Below are 14,121 nucleotides of genomic sequence, written 5' to 3'. Positions count from 1 at the left end.
AAAGAGCAATATTGTTGGACCACACAGATTCAAATTTCTCTGAGAAGCTTTTTCTGTTATAATTCAGTGGTGATTAAATTGGCCAGACTGAGGTCAGGTTACTGTCTTTAGGAGTCATGTCTTAATGTTACAGCTTACTTTATACTATCAAACAGAAAATTAATCTTCAGTATAATCTGTTTCATTACATCACCCTTGCACTAAGAAAAGCAAACCAAACACTTGGGATTTACTTCTAGAAGGATAGGGTTGAAAAGTAGAGAAGTTGTGCTAAACATATGATGTGCCTTGATTAAACAACAGTGATGTACTGTGAACCATTCTGGTATTATTAAAAAGAATGAAGGGGCACTGGACAGGGAGAAAAAAAATTACAACTGCAAAGATTTATTTAATGCACATCCTAACACTGAAAATGTTTAAAGGTGGTTTGTGCAAATTGATTTTTTAAAAACTAGATCATCCATGCACAACCAGGTGAACAGACTTTAGAAGAGGTAGTAGGAACTGCAGATGCTGGAGAATCTGAGATAACAAGGTGTAGAGCTGGATGAACACAGCAGGCCAAGCAGCATCATAGGAGCAGGAAGGCTGACATTTCGGGCCTTCATCAGAACAGACTTTAGAATTTCACTTTCAGCAGGCTCCGTCTGCTTCTGACAAGATGATAGTTCTTGGTACAAATATCTGTTGTATAGCTTACTGATAATTTACTAAACCATATATATCAGGTTGATTTCAGTTTAATCTTCAATCTTTGCTGCTATTTGATTTTAGCTGGGAAGGGGTGGGGCTTAGTTCGTCTGGATACTGAGAAATATAGTTAACTATAGTTACCGCTCAGGATCATAGATCTCTGATGACATGTGCGAACATATATAAGCTCAAGTAGGATGTTGGACAGGTTCCAAATCTGTTAGAAATTCAGATTTGACATCGATACCTCCTTGGGTTCAGTGACCTCAGTTGCCTGCGTATCTTACTCTTCTAGAAATTGACTCATTCAATCCCACATATACTTGTACCATAATGTAACCTGGGCTATAATTGGTTATCAATTTCGGAGCCAAAGCGTCTGTCTTCAGTCTTTGGGGCGGCGTGGTGGCTCAGTGGTTAGCACTGCTGCCTCACAGCGCCAGGAACCCAGGTTCGATTCCACCCTTGGGCGACTGTCTATGTGGAGTTTGCACATTCTCCCCGTGTCTGCATAGGTTTCCTCCAGGTGCTCTGGTTTCCACCCGCAGTCCGAAGATGTGCAGGCTAGGTGGATTAGCTGTAGTGTTCAGGAATGTGAAGATTAGGTGTGTTATAGGGTGATGGGTCTGGGTGGGATGCTCTGGGGGTCGGTGTGGACTTGTTGGGTCGAAAGGCCTGTTTCCACACTATAGGGATTCTATGATGGAAGCCTAATAGCAGAACTGCAAGCTTATACCTATCAAGATAGAGTGAATAGGCTTGGTCTCCTTTCTCTCGAATAGAGAAAGGTAAAGTGTGATCAAATTGGGCTGTTTAAAATTATGAAAGGTTTGATAGAAAAAACTTTGGAGTGAAGCATACACAGTATTTTTTGGATCAGACAGCTGTTTCTGTATTGTTCATTTTACGTGTAATTGAAGAACAGAGTTGTGTTTTAATATTTACAAATTGGCCCATATATGTAGCAAATTCTGGTACATAAGTTTAATCTTACCATAATTAATCATTTTATTTCCCAATCAACAGTATGGCATTCCATGTGTGATGAATGCATTTGCTGGCGGAGAGTTACAGAACACCATGTGATTTCCTAATGTTAGTACTGACATATTGTCAATAAAGCTTTGTGATCCACCTGGGAGTTTGGTACCCACAAACTTGTTTGCATTCAGTTCTTTGTTTGTTAGGGAACCCTAGGTTTGGCTTCCAGTGTCAGGCTGTGTCTTCTCTAGGTTGTGGAGCTCTGAAAGTAAGTAGTGAATCTTGTTGTGGTTCTATGTAACTCTAAGCCATTTATGATATTTTAAATGACTATTTTACTGGAAGCGTAATTTTTGTTTTCATTAAGAAACTGCCAGATGGTCTCCCTCAGTGGCTCAGTGAGTTTATTCAATGAATAGCTAAACCACATAAACCAGGGAAGTCCAAGGTCAGGAGGTACAGTGATGGGGAAACTACAGTTGCTTATAAAGTTTTCTCTGCGGAGAATTTCCTACAAACATTGCTGTCTTGTGGATTGCTTATCCTAAAATTTACAAAGACATGCAAGAGCAAGTATTATCTGACAGGAAACCTGGCATCCTCTTGTCATGAAATTTTTATTTCTATTACTATTTAAATAAACATCAATAAATTCAGCACCTCTTTGTTCTTGTCTAACTTGTAACTTATAGTGGAATTAACACCATAATAAAGGAATTCAGGTTAAAACCAGCACAATATCATTGATGAAGATGTCAAAAGTGCAGTCATTTGACACTTCTCGAAACTTCAAGGAGCAGGTCCATTGTCGTGTTATATATGCATTTCATCAATGTTTGGCAGCTGTGGTTCAAAGGTCTGGATTGCATCTGAACAGTAGGATTCTAAAGAGAGAGTATGTTCTTAGTCTGTCTGCAGCATCTCATCTCAAAAGATTTACCAGCATGATGCAAAACAATGAAGTACATCCACAGAGACAATGGCCCATCTGAAATGTAGAGAGTAGGTCAGAGATTTCTCAAAATTTACACTACCTCGTGATGGATCCCCATTGCTAGATTCCCCCTACTGCCCTCTGGTACAGTATCAGATGGTTCATTTAAGGCTTATATTTGCTCCCTTCCTCGGTCATTGCTTCTTCAGTCAGTCCACCTAAATGCATCTGGGAGTAATGACCTTCAGCCCTTCTGGCAGTCTTTCACAGATTCTAATGAAAACCACAGGCCAAAAATTGTGAAATGCTTGAATAGCTGGAAGCAAACTATCTACACCAAAATTACAACTTGGTAGCTTGTTTAGAGAATACAATTAATGATTAACTCTCTGCATCCCTGTATACTTGAAATCAATTATTGTCTTAGTAAGTGTAAGGAAATTGACATCACGCATGAATAAAATGAATGTGGCATGACATAAAACCTGAGGCTGAAACAAAATTCGGCAATTTAACACGTATGCAGTGTAATCACACTGCAGGTTATTGTAGCAGTTCAGTATTCGTGCAGACAAATGAATTGCAAGAAGTTTACTTCAAAGTGGTTTAACTTAAGAGTGGAATGCCAGTTGTTTTCTGCCATCATGTTACTACTAACAATTTCGAACCATGTTTACCAAAAGGTTTATTCCTTGGATTGTAGTTTCTGCGCAGAGACACTCCAATAAATTTCAGCTGCTAAACGTCATGAAATTGACACAATTTATATTAGCCCAGTATTTAAAATAGTCAGGTTTGTAAGAAATCTCCATTGGTAAAGAGAGAATGCAGTGGGTTTGTGGCTAGGAACTAAGTACTTCTGGTTGTGTACTTCTGGTTTCAGAACTTAAAAAAGATTTATTTTGTTTTTCTGCATTGTGGATTTCCCTGTGCTGTACAAGAAGGACCTAGAGGACAGGAGCAGATTATAATCTGAGGAGGCCCAGATGTGGAGAGCTGTAGTAACTGGAGCCCCTCCACTTCAGGTTAGTCACCCAGTTTCCTTTGCATTATTTATTTTTAATTGAGCCTTTAGCCTTCTTGAAGAGCAGACAGGACAGATGGCTCTTTACCAAGATATAACAATTTAAATTGCAATTTAAGCAGCAGATTTTGCACAGGTTTTAGTAATGCTGCTGTTGAGCTAGTATGAAACTTGCACCATTTGCTAGAATGGAAGCTGATTAACTTTATTTGTGCACTTCATTCATTGATGCAAACTTGAGTGTACTTGAGATGGATGTATAATGTAACTGTAATGTAATATAATGTAATGGGTGGCATGGTGGCTCACTGGTTAGCACTGCTGCCTCTCAGCACCAGGGACCTGGGTACAATTTCAGCCAAGGGGTGTGTGAAGTTTGCATGTTCTCCCCGTGTCTGCATGGGTTTCTGCCAGTTGCTCCAGTTTCCGCCCAGAGTCCAAAGATGCGCAGATTGAGTGGATTGGCCATACTAAATTACCCTGTAGTGTGTAGAGATATGCGGGCTAGCGGAATAGCTAAGTTAAATGTGGGGTCACGGGGATAGGGTGGGGTGGTGTGATTCTGGGTGGGAAGCTCTTCAGAGGGTCACTACAGACTCGATGGGCTGAATTACCTCAATATGCTTGGTAAGGATTCTATAACTTTCCTGTAAGGTCAGTTGGAAAGGTAAAGTTTTGCTACAGAGTTTTGTTTAGTCTTTCATCAGAGATGGGTGTTGCTGGCAAGGCCAGCATTTGTTGCCCATCCTCAATTTAAACTGAGTAGTTGCTAAATCTTTTCAGAGATCAAATAAAGTGATACATATTGCTGTGGGCCTGGAGTCACATGTCGGTTTCCTTCCCGAATGGACATTAGTGTACCACGGAAGATTTTACAAGAAATGCTGTTAGTTCCATGGTCACCATTACTGAGACTACCCTTTCATTTCAGATTTAATTAAGTGAATTTAAATTCCTCCATGATGGGATTTGAACTCATGGCTAGATTACCAGTCTAGTGACATTTTCACTATGCTATCATCTTCTCCCACTTCTAGAACTAGAGATTCATTTTTCAGTGGCTCTGTCAGATGTAGCACTAATTTCTAGGTCCTACGTTTAATCCCTGTTTTATGCTGTGTTAGCTGTTTTAACTGTGTCAGTAACATTGGATGCCATAAGTGGTTCTTTGCTCAAACGTTAGGAAAGTTAATTGATGTGTTCTCCTGATTAATATTCAGTAATCCACCCATGCTAGACAATTAAATTGTGTGCGTGTTAGCTGGGGATAGGAGCAGGTTTGCCTGTGATGTCTTGCGAAGAGCTAGCCAACATTCAATATCTAGACTCCAATATGGGGAATATCTACAAGGCTGAGGTGACTGGACACTTGGGGTGATAAAGTCAAGCAAGAGTCCAAATTTTAAGAATGGAAGGAAGAGAAAGAAAATTGGCTAATTTAAACAGCAAAGCAAAACACTGTGGATGTTGGAAACCTGAAATAAGATGGGAAAATGCTGGAAATGCTCGATAGATCTGGCAGCATCTGTGTAGAGAGAAATGGAGTCAACATTTCAGTTCAATAACTTTTAATCAGAACCGGTTATAAATGTTTGATCCAGAAGAGTGTAAATAATACAACTGTTGGTCATCCCCTGGCTCAGCATTTCTAACTAATCACTAATTCTTTGCAGATAACATGATGTCTTACTATAATGATGAGCCCCGATACACTATTGAACAAATTGATCTTCTTCAGCGCCTCCGTCGATCAGGAATGACTAAACACGAAATAATTCATGCACTTGAGACAATGGAACGGCTTGACCAGGAACAAAATGAAAAATTTGTTAGGCGGCCCAACTACAGCAGTAACTATGGCAACAACGTTGCGGCATCCTCTTCCACGGCTTCTGCTGCTACACAGACTCAAAGTATAGCGCAATCACCGTCACCTAGTAACAGCTACGACACATCGCCTCCACCCTACAATGCAAGCCACGCAGGGCGAGAAAGCACTGCAAATGAGAGACTTGTTGCCAGTGGAACACTCTCTCCACGGTACCAGAACAGTGGGAGTCAGAGATCATATAGTTTTGACACAGGAGATGATGATGCAGATTTGGAGGAGAAAGTGGAAGAGTACATGAGGTAATGTGGAAAGTCCATATAGTTATGTAAGTATTCAGTATAGTTACAGGATTTTGTTCTTTCTGGCTGTTAAATAACTCAGATTAAATTGCATTCATCCATCGTAGCTTGAGTTTTGTCATTTTGTTTAGTGGGCATATTTAGCGGGGAGGCAGTTCATTCAGGCGTTACTTTTTTTGGGACAGGAAAGAAATAAAGTCACATCTGAACAGCATCTCTTGTTGGCCAAATGGTATTGTTGGTGCCAGTATATTAAATGGAATTCATAAACAAGACCAGAATAATCTCCGGATGCAGGGAACCAGATCTGGTTGAATGGTCTGAACAGGTTCAAGGTGCGGGGGGGAATGTTTAAGAGATGTGCAAGGCACGCTTTTCACACAAAGGGTGGTGAGTGCCTGGCACGCGCTGCCAGAGTAGGTATTTGGAAGCAGACACAACAGCATTCAAGAAGCACATGGATGAATACATGAATAGGAAGGGAATAGAGGGATATGGATCCTGTAAGTGAAGATAGTTTTAATATGGAAGGGCAAAATGTGTTGGTGCAAACTAGGAGGGCCAAAGGGCCTGTTCCTGTGCTGTTTTTTATATGGGCAGGTGGCATGTGGAATGAAAAGAAATAAGCAAACTTAAAAAAAATTGATGATAATATTCTTTCTTTTGCAGACGGGACAGCAATGCAGTAAAAGAGGAAATCAAAGTATTTTTAGCCAATCGGAGGATTTCTCAAGCTGTAGTGGGGCAAGTCACAGGTAAGATATAAAGAGTGAAAACTGCCTGCGAGCTCAGTTTTTCTTTGACGTATTGTATTATCTGTGCTTCACACTGTCCCTGTGATTGGGCATAAAGCTAAATTACAAGAAAATAATTGCCTGTATTGGGTTTAAGATAAGTTGTTGTTAATTTCTATCAGAACCACCTTTCGTGGATTTTCTTGTTCATTGGCAAGTTTCTAAACAGGGTAACAACATTAGCACAGCTTCATGTAACCATGCCCTTGCGTCCTCAAACAGTGAAAGGGTCTATATGGTGTTGTGCAAGGTGGTCTATATCAATTTTTCCCAATTGATGCAAACCACCTGATGAAGGTGCCTCCAGGAACTAGAAAATTTAGCTCAAATACTGTCAGTGGCATTTTTATACATTTTTATTTCTTATCAGATCTCCTGTAGTTTGTATTTTGGCAGGTATTTGTAAATTCCTGGCTTTAGGTCAAAGAAAGAAATATAAAATAAACCTTTCATTTTTGAAAAAAGAGATGTTTTAGAAGTGAGTGCTGAGGATGTTTGATGGGTAACAAAATAGATGGAAGATATATTTATATATATTAATGGATCTCATTTTATGTTCTTGATAAACTGGAGCATGCAGTCTATCTTCACTTCTTTCCTCTATCTTTTTGTTTGTTCCTTTCTGGTAGATGATGCTATGCTGAGATGAGACAAGGGCTGCTCAGGATATCAAGTTACTCTTTCCCATGATGAATGCAAGGAAAATGCAGCCTGCAGTCCTTGCTGCCCTATTTCCATTCATACCCTGTCTCTTTTGCTCCCTCCCTTCACTCTGATTGCTTCCTTTCTTATTTTGCTTTAACATTATCCACGTTCCTTCGTACCACCTCCACACATGTCATCACTTCTGTCTCTGATCTATTTATAGTGCTGTTTAGAAAATAAATTATTGGTTTTCCAGCTCATTGCATTGTATCTTTAAATGATAGTGACTTAAATTCTGGGATTTAAGACATTCTGTGAAAAGAGGCAACCCAAATAGTATGGCAACCAGGTTTGAGCAGTAAGTTTATAACATTGAGGGAAATTAGACAATTATGTTTATGCATTAATTACACTGGTAAGACTGGTTCAAACGCTGAAAATGTTTCAAATTTCCAAAGGCTAAAACTTTCTCTATTTTCTATCCATCTACCTCCCCTTTCTCTTCCTTCCCGGTAGCCATGTTATGCTATTGATTCATCCCCATTCCTCTCACTCCATTTCCTTGTTCATTAAACAGTATCGTTTGTTCTACCCTTGCACCCAGACCTGAATCCATTCCTATTGAAATGCCGTGCCATTCAAGCCTCACTTGTGCTCTTGGTATCTATTTATGATCACTGTGTTTAATGAATCGGATTTACAACAATTGAGAGGGATGATAGGATGGAAGTGTTTTTTTTAATTACAGATGCCTGTCATTGAACTCTTGGATGAAGTGGTTGATGGGTTGACACTTGAGATTTTAGCCATATGTCAAAAAGGGGAAGCACTTGCAGAAATGTAAATGGCCCTACCTGGGCATACAGTCTTAAAGTGAAATTAATCTTTCAGTACAGCTAGTCTTTATGAAGTAGGTTGTTGATGCATTGAATGTTTTCCCTTAGGATTTATGAATGGAGACTATTGCACCTTTTTTGGGAAACTGAATACATACAGAGCTGTTGGGGGGGTCGGTGGGGGGGGAGGTGGGGAAGAGGGAGGGTGTGGAGATATTCATGGAATACCGTGAATATTTTGTATTGCTGTGGCAAAAAAATTTGGCACAGGCACAATAGGGTTTATGGCATGTTTCTGATGTGTAAGCTTTGGTAGCTTTATCGGGGTGTGACTTTGGAGGTTTTGGGACTTTGGAGGAATGTCTTATGTATGTTTTACGAGGAAAAAAATTGAAATATTAACCTGGGTGGTATCATTTCTTTATCACAAAATTTTGAATAACTTCTGTGCTTTGTTTATTACAGGTATAAGCCAAAGCTACATCTCCCAGTGGTTGTTGCAGCAGGGTCTTGACATGAGTGAGCCTAAGAAGAGGGCATTTTATAGATGGTACCTTCTTGAAAAAAATAGTCCAGGTGAGCAGCATTATGATTTGGATTCAGTAGACTGCAAAAAGGAGTCAAAGAAATTGTTTGTCATTTATATAAATGATTTGGATGAGAATACAGAAGGCATGGTTAGTATGTTTGTGGATGATGCCAAAATTGGTGGCATAGTCAATGGTGAAGAAGGTTTTCTAAGATTACAAAGGGATCCTGATCAAATGAGTCAATGGGCTGAAAAATGGCAGATGGAGTTCAATCTAGATAAATGCGAGGTATTGCATTTTGATACAACAAACAAAGGAAGGGCTTGTAGAATTAATAGTAGGGCCTTGGGTGGTGTTGTAGAACAAAGGGACCGAGGGATGCAGGTTCCTAATTCTTTAAAGTTTTCATCACATATAGACAGAGTGGTTAAAAAGATGTTTAGCACGCTTGCCTTCATTGCTCAGTCCTTTGAGTATAGGAGTTGGGACGTTATGTTGAGGTTGTACAGGACATTGAGGCCTCTCCTGGAATCTGTGTCCAGTTCTGGTCACCCAGTTATAGGAAGGATATTATTAAGATGGAAAGAATTCAGAAGAGATTTACCAAGATGTTGCTGGGTAAGGAAGGTTTGAGTTATAAAGAAAGGCTGGATAGGCTGGGACTTTTTCGCTGGAGCATAGGAGGTTGAGAGGTGAACTGATAGAAGTTTATAACATAATGAGGGCTATAGATAGAGTTAATGGTAGTTGTTTTTTCCCTAAGATGGGAAATTTCAAGACTAGGGGACACATTTTTCAGGTGAAAGGGAGAGATTGCCTAGTGGTATTATCGCTGGACTGTTAATCCAGAGACCTGGATAACATTCTGGGGATTCGGGTTTGAATCCCGCCACGGCAGATGGTGGAATTTGAATTCAATAAATATCTGGAGTTAAGAATCTAATGATGACCGTGAGTCCATTGTTGACTGTGGTTCACTAATGTCCTTTAGGGAAGGAAACTGCCATTCTTACCTGGTCTGGCCTACTTGTGGCTCCAGACCCACAGCAATGTGGTTGACTCTTAACTGCCCTCTGGGCAATTAGGGATGGGCAAGAAATGCTACCTAGCCAGCAACGCCCTCATCCTGTGAATGAATACAGGGTTTAAAAAAGAATAAGTGGCAAATTTTTTACACCGAGGGTGGTTAGTGTGTGGAATGAACTTCCTGACGAAGTGGTGGATGTGGGTACGATGACAACATTTAAAAGACATTTGGATGGATATGAATAGGAAAGGTTTGGAGAGATATGGGCCAGGAGCAGGCAGGTGGGACTAGTTTAGTTTGGAATTATGTTCGGCATGGACTGGTTGGACCGAAGGCTCTGTTTCCTTGCTGTATGACTCCAGAAAAAAGTGGAGCATTTGTTATCAATGCAGGAGATCGGGCAGTGCCTCTAAAAATGGTTCACTGTGATCCAGCTGTGCCTGTGCAATGGCACACATTGTCATATCACCTCATTAGTGAAACGCAGCTCTTGATGTACATTCTATGTTGTTCTCTCATCGGCTATGGAAATGTCTTCAAATGCCTTGGAACACAAAACAGTAAATCTCCAATTGTTTTATCTTGGAACCAATTGGACTCAGAGCAGCCAAAGGTTGCCTATCTAGCCAAAAAGGTTAATTGGGAAAGTATAGACCATGTTGTACCACCCTGCAATATTGAATTGTATGTATGTATGTGTATGTGCTGGTAAGTCCCTGATTATTGATATCTTTCTTGGTAATTTATCTGCAACATTCTACAAGGAGTGAGTTTAAGTGAGACACCCCAATATTGTGCATGTGGTGCTCCATCTAGTAGTGACATTGGTCAGAAATGCCAATCTAATTAAAACATTCAGGTTTTCCCAATTTTCTTCTTGAGCTTCCAATAAAAATCAAGTACTGATAGCAAATAATTCTTAGCCTCTGGGAGCAAATGTGTTTGTCGTTGTTTGGAAACGTAATTAAAGCCAACATTCAACTGTCCTAAAAATAGAATGTTTCAACCAGGCTAACTATTGCATAGAATGTGTCTGTTAGGCTCCTCAGTAACTCCACAGTTATTTCTGAGGTCATGAATATTTATTATTTAAATATTTAAAAAAATCAAACAGAATGCAGTAGGAAAGTGATACATTGAGACCAATTGTGTTACATTTATCTGGAGTAAGGATTTCCAGAAGGCATTTGATAAGGTTCCACACAAGATTATTAGCAAAAACTAAAAGTTCTCCAAATTGAGGATAACCTCATGGCAAAGGTTAGTGATTGATTGGGAAATAATTGGTAGATGTGACAAGTGGTATTCCATAAATATCTGCACTTGGCTTCACTTTTCAACCATATATTATTGACTAATGAGGGGATGGATTTATGTATCGAGTTCTGCAGATTACATTGCATTAGAAAGCACAAAATGTTGTGTAGATGGAATGACCAAAGTGGACAAAATTATGGCAGATGAAAGTCCAATATTAGCTAGTTTGAGATCATCCATTCAAGATTCAAGAAAGACAAAATCCGAATTTTGTTTTAAGAGCAAGAGAGAAGGAGCTGTGGAGGAGCAAATAAATTTCACTGACAATGTACAGATCACTGAAAGCTACCAAACAGTACAACAAGCAACTTAATAGACCAACACCTTAGGAGTACCATTTTTGGATTAGATGTAACGCAGCACCAATCCACCAGAATGACACCAGAAGTTAAAAGATTCACTTGTAAAGGCAGGATTTGTAAACCTGGTTTGCACTTGTTAGTGTTTAGATAGTTAACGTGTGATCTTATTGTGGTCTTTAAAATGATGAATTCCATAGCGTAGATACAGATACAGCGTACTGTTTTATTTTTCTGGTAAGGGAATCCAGAACAAGGGCCAGAATCTGAAATTCAGAGTTGAACCATTTAGGAGTAAAGTTAGAAGTCACACAAAGGTTAGTGGAAATCCAGAACTGCTTTCTGGAAAAGGATGCTGGGTCATTTGAAAGTTTCAAGACTTATAAAGGATATGGAGCTAAGGCAAGGAAATTGAGATATGATACTTATCAGGCATGATCCAATAGAATTACAGCACAAGCCAGAGAAGTGAAATGGCCTGCTCCTGTTGCATTGTTCTGGTGTTACCTTGCTCTTTTCAATTTTTCCAATTAATATTATTTGAAACAAAGCAACATTTTACTGAGTTTTCTCAGCCTCCCTCCTTTCAAGCACCTACATTAGGCAAACCATACAACTGTACAACTCCTGCTGTACAGTGCTGGACTCCTAATGGAAGATGCATATTATGCTGGGAGTTCATCCTGAATACCTAAGGAGGACCGATTACCATGAGGCTTTTGAAGGGTCTAGGCCCGAAACGTCAGCCTTTCTGCTCCTATGATGCTGCTTGGCCTGCTGTGTTCATCCAGCCCTGCACCTTGTTGTCTCGGATTCTCCAGCATCTGCAGTTCCTACTAACCATGAGGCTTAGTCTGGTAGCTGAATCCTGCCTCCCTCTACCACCACTGATTAGGAAAATATTTGCATTAATTTAGGTTTATTGTCACACGAGCTCACAGGAGTATAGTGAAAAGTTTACAGAGTTGCCACATACAGTGCCATCTTAGGTACAAAGGTACGTAGGCACAGATTCTTAGGAATAATTTAGAAACATAAAGAAATAAAAAGTCCAGCATTACAGACCTTCACGCCATCTTAGGTATGAAAGGTATTCTAGGTACAAAATCTTAGGAATAAATTAGAAGAATAAGAAATACAAAGTTCAGAATACAGTCCTTCCAAGCAGAGAAGACAGAGCAGACATGTCCACACCCGAGTTTCACCTTGAGGCCGGGGATCCGCGCCGGGTTTCACCTTGAGGCCGGGGATCCGCGCCGGGTTTCACCTTGAGGCCGGGGATCCGCGCCAGGTTTCACCTGAGGCCAGGGATCCGCGCCGGGTTTCACCCTGGATGTCGCCGATGTTACCCGAGGACAGGAGGTAAAATGAAAGAAAAAAAACACTGAAAGAGGAAAAAAATAGGAAAAGAAAAGAAACGGATGGAGTGGATGAACTCCAGGTCAGGGAGTCCTGTTCTGCTGCCAAGATATATGATTGTAATTCTAATTTATTTTAAAAAATGTAAGTTGTGTGCTAAAGGATTAGTTGTATGACTTGTCTGTCCATGATGTCTGTGGCCAAAGAATTAGGGTTAGCTATACCTTTGTTTCTGTAAACACAGTTTCTCTATAAAGTTTTTGAGAAGACTTGTAGCTTGCATTGTGGATGGGGTTGTTGATTTGTTTGCTGAGCTGGTAGGTTGGTTTGTAGACTTTTCGTTGCCATCCTAGGTAACATCATCAGTGCGCCTCTGTGAGAGATAGAGAGACAGATGGAAAACAGACACATCCACATCAAGAGTGCAGCTTCACATAAAAACATAAATCAATTGCATTACTCAATTATGTAAATAAAACAACATCCTGCCCCACAATGTGTAATAAGCATATTATTAATATTTAAAAGAAGAAAAAGTAGGTGCTCTCCACTTGAATCAATAATTTTGTTTACATGTAATCACATTTTATTTTTCATTCATTCTACAGCTTTACAATTTTCCCCATTATCTAATCAAAAACATAAGGACAATATTTTAAATAATAAGAATTTGAGTTGAATGCAAAGCTCAATGAAAAATCAAATAATTTTTCAATGAAATCAATGTGAACATTATCCTCCATCTACACAGGGTTTTATTTTTATTTATTTAGGTGCTACTTTAAGTATGAGACCAGTTTCAACCACAACAACAGAGGATCCTGAGTGGCGGTCAAATGTCAGCCCGGTGACAGGAAACTTTCGTCTCAGAAGAGGAAGTAGATTTACCTGGCGAAAAGAGTGCCTGTCTGTCATGGAAAGGTTGGTAGAAGAAGGGATACTCTTATTTCAAACATCAGTCTTCTAGGGTGGCACAATGGCTCAGTGGTTAGCACTGCTGCCTCACAGCGCCAGGGACCCGAGTTCAATTCCACCCTCAGGCGACTGTCTGTGTGGCGTTTGCACATTCTCCCCATGCCTGCGTGGGTTTCCTCCTGCAGTCCAAAGATGTACAGGTTAGGTGGATTGGCCATGATAAATAGTGTTCAGGGATGTGTAGATTAGGTGGGTTATGAGGGATGGGTCTGGGTGGGATGCTCTGAGGGATGGTGTGGACTTGTTGGGCTGATGGCCTGTTTCCACACTGTAGGGATTCTATGATTCTATAATATGATCTATGGTCTCAAATTGGGCTGAGCTGGAGATGAAGGTAAATAAACATTTGACTCCCAAACAGCAAGCCCAGAATAAATATTGCAAATATAGTACTAGAGTGAGTAAAGACTTTACCTTAGACCTAGGATTTTGTTCCCAGGTCAGGTGAGCAAAGGTGGAAGTATTTTAAAAGCGGCCAGCTGAGCTGGGCTGGGCAGAAAACCTGTCTCAGAGCTCTGTGTCCAAAAGATAAAATAAAAGAATAAAGCATAAAAATTTCCTCCTGTCTTCACCC

The 14,121-nt window shown here is 40.0% G+C and overlaps 1 protein-coding gene across 1 annotated transcript in view; it reads left to right on the top strand.

Moving 5' to 3' along the window:
• The first annotated feature begins 3,551 nt into the window (after positions 1 to 3,551).
• The window catches only part of LOC125486247 (homeobox-containing protein 1-like), a 13,559-nt gene continuing 2,989 nt past the window's right edge, over positions 3,552 to 14,121 (top strand). Inside the window, exons 1-5 of the mRNA XM_048612926.1 lie at positions 3,552 to 3,636; positions 5,309 to 5,765; positions 6,435 to 6,520; positions 8,506 to 8,616; positions 13,346 to 13,493. Coding sequence (XP_048468883.1) covers positions 5,314 to 5,765; positions 6,435 to 6,520; positions 8,506 to 8,616; positions 13,346 to 13,493 — 797 coding nt within the window. The 5' untranslated portion in view covers positions 3,552 to 3,636; positions 5,309 to 5,313. The remainder of the gene's footprint in view (positions 3,637 to 5,308; positions 5,766 to 6,434; positions 6,521 to 8,505; positions 8,617 to 13,345; positions 13,494 to 14,121) is intronic.

This window comes from Rhincodon typus, chromosome 27 (genome assembly GCF_021869965.1).
Source record: "Rhincodon typus isolate 14 chromosome 27, sRhiTyp1.1, whole genome shotgun sequence".
Lineage (NCBI taxonomy): Eukaryota > Metazoa > Chordata > Chondrichthyes > Orectolobiformes > Rhincodontidae > Rhincodon > Rhincodon typus.
The sequence above is the reverse complement of the archived record's forward strand: the minus strand, read 5'-3'. Positions and strand labels throughout refer to the sequence as shown.